At 36.9% G+C, this 10400-nt stretch overlaps 1 protein-coding gene across 3 annotated transcripts; it reads left to right on the top strand.

The window, feature by feature from the left end:
- The first annotated feature begins 8 nt into the window (after window positions 1-8).
- rnf41l (ring finger protein 41, like) lies at window positions 9-10385 on the top strand. Of its 3 annotated transcripts, XM_039679446.2 has the most exons (9): window positions 9-173; window positions 5423-5542; window positions 5705-5813; window positions 6441-6647; window positions 6779-6918; window positions 8195-8221; window positions 9386-9548; window positions 9640-9760; window positions 9832-10385. In XM_039679446.2, the coding sequence occupies exons 4-9, from the start codon at window positions 6442-6444 to the stop codon at window positions 10081-10083; spliced, it is 909 nt and encodes a 302-aa protein (XP_039535380.2). In that variant the 5' UTR covers window positions 9-173; window positions 5423-5542; window positions 5705-5813; window position 6441; the 3' UTR covers window positions 10084-10385. The 3 variants fall into 3 exon arrangements, with proteins under 3 accessions (XP_039535380.2, XP_039535383.2, XP_039535384.2); XM_039679449.2 differs by lacking the exon at window positions 5423-5542; XM_039679450.2 differs by lacking the exon at window positions 8195-8221 and having other exon boundaries at window positions 10-173.
- Window positions 10386-10400: the final 15 nt, after the last annotated feature.

Here is a 10400-nt window from a genome sequence, read left to right as displayed (position 1 = left end):
GTGCAGAAGCTTACTAGGATCAAAAATCAACAGTGTAGAGAAGAGTGACAAGGAAACCTGACAGTAAATATTGCCTGCAAAAATTTGATCCAATCCAGCAAAGGTAAATTAAGCAAATAAAGGTGACGTCTGAAAAATTTATCCCTGTCAAGCATCACTTACCAACCTGGCAAGTAAGTGCAACCTACACTACATTAACCCTTAGTTATTTGAAGTCCTGTACATTATACTAGCTTGACCATGCAACTTTTGTACACAGTTATATCTCTGACATTTATTTACTGTTTTGTCTTTTATTCAGTCCATATTTCGAAAATCAGATCCTTACTGTCTTACATTAATTTGTTATAATTCATGCTTTAGATTCATATTAACTGTAGAGATTGGTTGTTGACGAAGATCTATCTATCTATCTATCTATCTATCTATCTATCTATCTATCTATCTATCTATCTATCTATCTATCTATCTATCTATCTATCTATCTATCTATCTATCTATCTATCTATCTATATATTTATGCTCAGTTTTAGAATATTTAGGGCCCAAGCCCTGAAAGGGCGAAGGCCCTATTGTTTTCCTTGCGATTATTTTTCTTCTCTATTATTATAATAATTATTATTTTACTACCTTTTGGGCACTTTTGGGGCCCTTAACGTGCTCGAAAACTCTTGAAACTTTGCACACGGGTCAGAACCCGCGGCCATCAGAGCCGGGCTGAAGCTGGTACCTGGGCGTGGCAGGGGGGCTCGTCAGCGCCCCCTGGAACGGGGTCCGAACACTCGGTCCATAACTCAAACACGCTTGCATGTAATAATATGAAACTCGGTACACATGTTGATCTCATCGTTTCATCTATACCTCGCGCTCTTACTTTTTACCCCAGCCCAACAGGAAGTCGGCTATTGAGGTTTGTTTGTAAAACGCTCGCAATGGTATTTGAAATACTCCTCCTAGAGCTTTGATCCACATTCGACGAAACTCGGTCAGCGTGAAGTCAAGACATTGAGGATGAAAGTTTGCGAGGGGATTTTTGATATCTCGAACGGTTTGTCCGTGGCGAGGAAACGAAATCATGGCGAGAAACGTGAAACAGGAAGTGTGTTATAACTTCAGCATACATTAACTGATCTTGATGAAACTTCAGCAGTGTGCTCGCTGTAAGAGGACGATCACATGGATGTGACTATTGTGAGTAAAAGTTATAGCGCCACCAACTGGCAGCAGGAAGTGTGTCACTTTCAAAATGCTTTGAAATCACCCTTTTATTTTTACCCGATTTGCTTCAAACTTCATCTGTATAATGTAAACATACGGCAGATGTAGACCTGTGAATGGATTCTTGATATCTTTGAAACTGTTGCCGTGGCGACGCATCAAACTTTACCCTTCTTTTAGGATGCTTTTAGGATGCTTTTGAGACCCTTAGCATGCTTCAAAATGCATGAAACTCGACAGACACATCACATTTATTAGCCAGTAGACATGTGAAAAGTTTCAGAAACGGGCGTGGTGAGGGCTCAGTAGCGCCACCTTTTGACAAAAGTGGGGTTGTTAGTTTTAACTAGAGTTACAAAAATTGGTATGTATATTGTACTCCTCGAGTCGGACAACTTTCTAATTTACACTTATTAGCTAGGACCCACAGAAACTCAGATATTTTTGTTTGAATATGGTCACTCTGAGCCTATATGTCTCTGTGTCTCTGTCTTTGGCTGTCTGTGTGTGTGTGTGAGTGTGCAGGGGGAGGGGGCTTAACCATTTCACTGCTGTGTGTATGACCTGCATAAAGAAAATACATTTCTCAAGCCTGGTATTTTTTAAATAAGTTTTTATTTTTATTTTTTATAAGTAAAGGCATATAACTAGTTTAATTGTAGTGCATTGACAATAGTTTTATATAATTAGTTTATTAATCAGATTAACTTGGTCAATAAACTTGGTCTGAAAATTTGGTCCATAAATCAAACACACTTGCATGTAATAATATGAAACTCGGTACACATATAGATCTCATCGTTTCATATATAGCCTACTTCACACTCTTACTTTTTACCCCAGCCCAACAGGAAGACGGCTATTTAGGGTTGTGTTTAAAACACATGCAATGGAATTTCAAGTATTGCTCCTAGAGCACTGAACCAAATTCGACAAAACTCGATCAGCGTGAAGTCAAGACATTAAGGATGAAAAGGTGCCAATGGATTTTTTATATCTCGAACGGTTTGGCCGTGGCGAGGAAACGAAATTATGGCGAGAAACATGAAACAGGATGTGTGTTATAACTTCAGCATACATTAACTGATCTTGATGAAACTTCAGCAGTGTTTTCGCTGTAAGAGACCGATCACATGGATGTGACTATTGTGAGTCAAAGTTATAGCGCCACCAACTGGCAGCAGGAAGTGTGTCACTTTCAAAATGCTTTGAAACCACTCTCTTATTTTTAACCGATTTGCTTCAAACTTCATCTGTATAATGTAAATACACGGCAGATGCAGACCTGTGAAAGAATTTTTGATATCTTTGATACTGTTGCCGTGGCAACGAATCAAACTTTAACATTCTTTTTTGATGCTTTTGGGACTCTTAGCATGCTTGAAATTGCTTGAAACTCAACAGATACATCACATTTATTAGCCAGTAGACATGTGCAACTATGGCAAAATATTAAAGTAATGTCAAAAAAGTAAACACTAAAAGCCTCATATCTTCTAAAAATGTAATTATACATCATTTGTTTCTAAATTAAATTATACAAATATTATAACTTCCCCAATTTTTCCTTTTTTTTCATTTAAGAATTATGTTTACATTCAAAAACAGCCAGAATTGTAGTAAAATTCATAAAAAAATAATAATCGGAGTCATACGTAGTGCTATACTGCCCTCTTGTGTTCAATATCAGGTAGGCCTATTGTGTATATTCCCACCGGTTAATCAACGTGTGACTCCGCTGGGACTTGGGAGCTTTTAAATCGCTTACTTACAACCGAAAGTCGAAATACGGATGTCCGCACAAGACATTAATGGTGTGGAGTAGAGCGAGCATTTTAAATAAATTCCTATTAAGTAGGATTGAACTAAACAGAAAGAATGTTCACTCTGTTCTGCTGGTTCCTCGCTGGTGGATCATATGATTACTTTGTCATAATCTATGACAAAAATGCTATTATAAACCATATTAATAATAGATAATACACATTGCTCTTATTTTTGAAAAATACATTCATGAAAAACAAGATAACAAAAATCATAAAAACATATAGCCATGGCTGCTATACATGTTTGAAATGCATAGGACAGATGTTTAATGACGCAGCAACATATAATTGAAAGGCAATTAATAATCTGTCATTACGTCACTGCATTATGATATTACGGCTCCAATACGGTGCAGCACAAAGCACTTATGTGCATCCCGAGCGGAGAATGATGTGCTTGAAGCCACATGAAGTTACAGCGCATTGAGTCCGTATTGAAAAGTTCAAAGCACAAAGGAAATACATATTTATGAACAGTGTATTATACATTATCTATCTATGCAATAGTTTATTGAGCCTTTTCTTTTAAAGGTTTTAAATTTCAGTTACTGTGTGCGTGAAGAACAATTATAGTGCTCTGACTCTAGTGTTGTGATCTAACCGACAGCGTCCGACACCCGGTAGAAAGTAATACGATTAAGTTACAGCAATAAAGTCCAGCAAGAAAAAGTTTCTTCATTCGAAAATATAGACCTTTAGACCTTTATCTTAAAGATCCAGTATAATAGGATTAACATTCAATCATCTTGAAGATCGTTTCATCATTGACTGTAACCGAATGTGACGTGCTGTTTGAATGCTGAATGGAGAATGACTGACAGGCGCAGAGAGGGAAAAGTTTGTGTTCTTGAATTTAATGACTTAAATATTAATTTCTATATCACATAGCTTCAGAACACTAATAATACAGTACACAAAAACTTTATGGTACTTTAGAAAGTTTTTGTGCCTTTGTGCCTAACATAGAATAGTATATGCACAATATAGAATTTGAATCAGCCTCGTCAAAGATGGCAGTGTCAGAGCCGATACCGATCCTGAGTATCTAATCGGCGCACTTCTTTTCAACAGTCAAATTGAAATTGAAATTGCTTGAAACTCAACAGATACATCACATTTATTAGCCAGTAGACATGTGCAAAGTTTCAGAAACGGGCATAGTGCAAGGACTAAATAGCGCCACCTTTTGACAAAAGTGGGGTTGTTAGTTTTATCTACAGTTACAAAAATCGGTATATACATTGTACTCCTCAAGCCGGACAACTTTCTAATACATAGTCATTAGCTCGGACCAAGAGGAAGTCAGATATTTTGGTTTGAATATGGTGAGCCTCTCTCTGAGCCTACGTCCCTGTATGGCAAGCCCTTTTAACATTTAAAAGCTAAGTTTGCCTGTCCGGAATTAACATTGTAGATATCATCAACGTCTTTCTGTCTATTCGTAATTACATCTTGGATAGTTTGTATTATCATTTAAGATATCTGTAACATAATTGTGACTAGTTGAAATGACAGAGTATGGCAAGCCGTTTTAACATTTAATCATAAAAGGGCCAAAGCCTTCGGCACCGCCACCCGGGTGCATTTAGGTAACTAAAGGAACCGGGGTTGCGGTGCCACCGGCTTGGGCCCGCCATCGCTGCTCGCAGCTATATTTATTTAGTTGTTGTTCTTTGCGAGTACAATTGATATGAAGTATAAAAATAAAAACATTTGAAGTTATGAATGACTGGAAAAGTAATGGAGAAATCATGGAAAAGTTATGCCAAAATGTAAAGGAACATTGACTTTAGTAATTTAGTAATTTATATATGTTGCTTGACTGATTTTATTTCATTTTTTATTTCAACTGTTTTAACTGATGCATGTGCACATCTGCTTGTGTTGTGCCAATGTTTTATAGTGTGTGAGGCTACAATGTAGCCATGTAGAAAATAATCCAATCAGATTGTGGGAAAGCGTAATCCGGTGTAATCCCAGCAGCCATGAAGAACAGAGTGAGAGTGCCCAGACAAAAACACAGCAGCACAGACATCCTCTTCTTCATAAAAGAATTCATGATTATATTACCTCAACTGTGAATCTGTAATGGATTATGAATTTAAATGACGCTCCACATTTTACGAAAGCAATCATTTAGCGTTAAATGCTCAAGCCACAAGCTGACACCATGGATGTGATCCCTCACGTGGCCAGACAGGTGCAGGAACACTTGCACAGGTCGTCACCTTTTAGTTTTAAGATGTTTTTGAGGAATGTGTACAGGATGACCGTAATTCTAGAAATTTTCCATTGGATGTGTAGGATATTTGTGTAATCAAGTATTTTTTTTTTTTATGTGGTCCCGGTGTGCCTTTCTCTGTGTATTTGTGTGTGAGGTTGCCAGGTGCTTCAGTCTCATTTGATCACAGCATGAACAAGATCTCCCAGAGGGTTTCCCTAAGGGATCTGACTGGTGTGTTGTTGTGTTCTTGCACATTAGATGGTCTGTGGTGCAGGTGAGAGTTGCTTAGCAAAGGTGCCTCATAAATTGCATTCCACACAATTTTATGCACATTAAAGGGTCTATTTCCTAGTATTTAGCACAAATGAAGATGTCACACTGACCTCAGATCCCTAGTGAATTTCTACAGTTGTAACCTCACCCACTCATGTTTCAGTCCAACAGCTGCCACCTGGCTGTTTCTACGACAACTGACCAGACCACCTTCAATAACCACACCTGAGAGAAGGAGAGAGGGGGATAAAAGATACCACACACTCTGTCAGGTAATGTTTTATATATATATATATATATATATGTGTGTGTGTGTGTGTGTGTGTGTGTGTGTTTGTGTGTGTGTATATATATATATATATATATATAATAAGATTTTCATTTGTTATTCTTTTAAGCTTGTATTAATATCCTGTATGTTTTGCCTTAAAAATGTAAACGTCATCTACATAATTTTAATTGAAATTTTAATAAATATTGTTAACTTTCAGTGTGCAAAGATTTACCACATTTAGCAAATATCTATTTATTTTAAAGTACAATAAAATGTTTTCTTACATTTTTGCAGAGGTGGACCGTAACAAAGTACATTTACTTGAGTCCTGTAGCCTACTTAAGTACACTTTTTGAGTATCTGTACTTTACTTTTTTAGAATTATTTTTTCTGTAAACTTTTTACTTTAATTAAACTACATTTGAAAGACAAATATCGTACTTTTTACTCATATCGTACATTTCTGTCATGGTCCTTAAGTAGAAAGTTGTAACTTCCATCAGGGGACGATTTTGGTTGCCGGGATATTTTTCCCCATTACAGTATATCAATATAACGTCTTAACCATCAGGTATCTTTTTAGTTATTATAAGTATTTTGCGGGGTGTGTGTGTGTGTCCTCTAGGATGGGCTACGATTTGGAACGCTTTGTAGGCTATGTAAACGAGGGTCTGCTGTGCTGTGTATGTCGGGATGTGTTAGAAGATCCTCTGCAGGCTCCATGTGAACATGCCTTCTGCAGCACCTGCATTCATGGATGGCTCATCCACCATAACAGCTGTCCTGAGGACCGCTTGCCTTTAGACATCACACATCTACGCCCACTATTCAGGTACCACAGATGTAATTGAGCACCTGTATTTGCACAGAATCACTTCAGATAACTAATGTAAATGAAATTAATTTTAATTATTCATTCATCTCACCTATTCAAATGACATACATGTGGATTGTGTGTTACAGATACATGAGGAATGATTTAGCAAGGCTGCAGCTTAGGTGTGTGTTCCGGCCACAAGGTTGTGAGGTCATATGTGTTCTGGAGTCTATTCATCAGCATGAGCAACAGTGTGATTACGCTTTGCTGAACTGCAGTAATGCAGGTACACATAAACAAGCACATATATACTAGGGGTGTAACGGTACATGTATTCGTATTGAACCGTTTCGGTTCGAAGCTTCCGGTTCGGTACGCATACAAACCGAACGATTGCTTGGACCATTTTTCCTGCCGGCAAAATTCGTGCTGACGCGGCCAACACAACGTTGCGCAACATCCAAATGGCAAGCATAATGAAAGCAGAACGAAACTGCGCTCCTTATGTGCTTCACGGTTCGTTTATCAGTTCGGACCAGCAACATCTGTGCAGCGCGAGCTGATCTCGATCAAGCAACACTGTTACCACACCGCACTAAGAGATCCGGTAAAGCAAACATTTGAATTCGCCACTGAGGTAATAACATCGCTGCGAGATCTAGTGAGATGCATTCACATTTCTCCGTTATTAACCGCAGATCTCTATTAGATCAAACAGCGTTGTCATGGAAACCAGGAGAAACATTGTGCCGTGAATGAACTTTACGTCCACAGACCAGCAACATTCACCATGGATTTAATATAGTAACACTAACTGGAACCAGTTTGGCTGGAATGGTGAAATGCTTTCAAGTACTTCACACATCTTTTACCAGCACTTCAAAATTCAAATATTATATAAATAAATATATATTTAAATGTTATTTTTAATGTGATGACCAAAACATTATTTGTTCACCCTTCAAAGATGACCCCCATTTATAAACCTGAAAGTTTCAAGATCTAGGAAAACTCACATTTATTTAAAAATATTTTTTCTTTAAACAAATAGGAAATTTCTCTGGCATTTCTTTCTTTTTGCTGTATCGAAAACGTACCGAACCGTGACTTTAAAACCGAGGTACGTACCGAACCGTGATTTTTGTGTACCGTTACACCCCTAATATATACAGTATATACATACACTCTATATATGTATCTTACTAAATCTTTGTATCCGTACCCACATTTTTTGGATGGGGAAAGATGACTACTGCTTAATTTATACATTCAGTACAATATAAAGCACAGTTGTAACAGCAAATGAATGAGTATTGTACCCTCAAGATAGAGTGCCTACTGCTGGGTAATCATGTTTTTAATTATTAACGAGGGACCCCCTCAGGCAGCCAGTGAGGTGAAACTTTTATCTCAGGGTTAAATTAATACAATTGATCTGTTCAGTTAATGAGCTAACAATGGCAGATTCTTGCACATAATAGATGTATTAGTTTCAGTAAACCTAGTGCAGCATTCTCTAATCTTGGAAATATTTGTTTGTGTGTATGTATTTAAATATACAGGTGACGAGTACTTGTGTTACCGTTGTGGTAGGTGTTCTGTGTTTTATGTGTGTTTTCCAAACTCAGTGTGTCTTTTTCTTTAACAAGATTTTTTCCACTTTATACATTTCAAAATTGTATTAATTTGTAATTTTGTATTCAGAATCATTTGAAACAAATCATTTTATTATTTCATATTTTATACGGCAAACTCAAAGACAGACATACATTTATAAACACTTGCTGCAAACTCCAAACGAGCATATACTGTATTACCATTCAAAAGTTTGAGAACAGTAAAATTAAAAAAAAAAAAAAAAAAAAAAAAAAAACCCTGTGATTTCGGGTTGGATTTTTTTATTCATCAAAGATGCATCAAATTGACCAAAAGTAAGTGCATGTATAATGTAACAAAATATTTCAGTTTCAGAGAAATGCTGTTCTTTTGAACTGTCTATTCATCGGAGAACCCTAAAAAAAATGTTTCTACATTAATATTAAGTAGCATAGCTGTTTTCAACATTGATAATAATACTAAATGTTTCTTGGGTACCAAATCAGCATATTAGGATGATCGCATTGGTGTCATAACAGGAATACATTTTTAAATATATTAAAAAGGAAACCATTATATAAAGTTTCACAATATTACTGTTTGTGCTGTATTTTTGATTAAATAAATGCAGCTTTGGTGAGCGTAAGAGACTTCTTTCAAAAACATTCAAAAAATCTTACAGACCCCCAACTTTTGAACAGTAGTGTATATTTAAAATTGTTATGAATTTATCATTTAGATAAAATAATATTTAGATTTATCATTTTAAATGTATTTTTTAAATTGATTTAATATTTAAAAAATATTACTATACATTTCATTTTTTATCAAATGTTACATTTCCTTCACAAAGACAAGTAGCAATAACAGCTGGTCATAGAGTATAATTAAACAAAACACACAAAGGCAGTCATAAATTCATAAACACTGCTGGAAAATGTTGGCATGCATGGAAAAGCATTGTTTTGTAGTTTTCAACCAATTCTTACAGATGCTAGCAATACTATCAAGTCATTTTTGTAATTTTGACAAATCCTCATTTGTCATCCAGCTAGATCATTTTAACTAGGGCCATCCTTCTCCGTGCATGAACATTTGCCGTGGGCCAGGTTTTCTTCTTTGTTTGTTTAGTTTAATGTTTCTCTGCAATCGTTCAGGCTGCCCAGTCCAGGTGTCACGGCGTTCTCTGGAAGCTCATCTGTGTGTGTGTGAATACAGCAGTAGAGTTTGCGCAAGCGGCTGTGGATACACAATCCTAAATAATGAGGAGGCCCAACACAACTGTGTATCAGAACTACGAGCTGAGCTGGACATGCTCAGGTAGAAACATTCTGCTGAAATCCTAAAAATTGTGACCATGTAAATGCTGTATGGTTAGAAATGTGTGTGTGTGTGTGTTTTTTTATTATAGGGCAGAATTAGACTGCAAAGTCGAAGAGGTGAGGCATGAAATGGAATCTCGCTTGGATTCCCAAAGACGACACATGGTGCAGAAGGAGAATTTGCTGAGGAATGAAGTGGATGAACTTAAGGTACGATACTTTTCACATCAACAGACTTTTTGTGTGCAGTAAGTCACTGACAGGTGTGTGTTTGTGCAAAGGGCCAGCTGTCCCGCGTCATGTCAGATGTCCGCATTTTACTGGGTGCAGAGAGAGCTCGCAGACAAGAGCTAGAGAGGGCAGAGCTTGAGAAGGCGGAGCTTCTTGAACTTTTAAAAAGGGAGGGGCTCAGACCAGCCACACCCACTGAAGTTGTAGCCCCAGCCCCTGTTGAGGTGCAGAGAAAGCCAAGCCCACGAAGCCTAGCTTTGGACTGCATCAAAAGGAAGAATAGAGAGGTTACAGTTATTTGAAGAGGTGCATTTTCACAATAGAATACTAAAGCAGAGCGAACATATGATGCTAATAGAAAACAACTTCCTGGAACTCATCTGAATAAAGACCCATTATTTGATCTCCTCTGTGTAAACTGAATGAGATGGCCCAGGTGCTAAGATAAAACCAAATTGTGTAGTGAATTTATTTATTTTTTACACAATTTTGTATGTTTTTAGAATTTGAGTTTTGTTTTCCTATTTACAAGAACAACAGAGATGCAACAAAGTCTGCTACATACATTTGTTGATATTAAAACAGTTTTGACAAATTGACAAAATTTGACACTGGATTT

Source organism: Pimephales promelas, chromosome 12, assembly GCF_988280905.1.
Source record: "Pimephales promelas chromosome 12, fPimPro1.hap1.1, whole genome shotgun sequence".
Lineage (NCBI taxonomy): Eukaryota > Metazoa > Chordata > Actinopteri > Cypriniformes > Leuciscidae > Pimephales > Pimephales promelas.
The sequence above is the reverse complement of the archived record's forward strand: the minus strand, read 5'-3'. Positions and strand labels throughout refer to the sequence as shown.

What these genes read in the sequence shown, in the direction of transcription:
- rnf41l (XM_039679449.2), top strand. Translation starts at nt 6,442, where the DNA reads ATGGGCTACGATTTGGAACGCTTTGTAGGCTATGTAAACGAGGGTCTG. An exon ending in GCTGAACTGCAGTAATGCAG is followed by an intron (nt 6,919 to 8,194) that starts GTACACATAAAC and finishes TTAAATATACAG; the next exon opens with GTGACGAGTACTTGTGTTAC. An exon ending in ATGAAGTGGATGAACTTAAG is followed by an intron (nt 9,761 to 9,831) that starts GTACGATACTTT and finishes GTTTGTGCAAAG; the next exon opens with GGCCAGCTGTCCCGCGTCAT.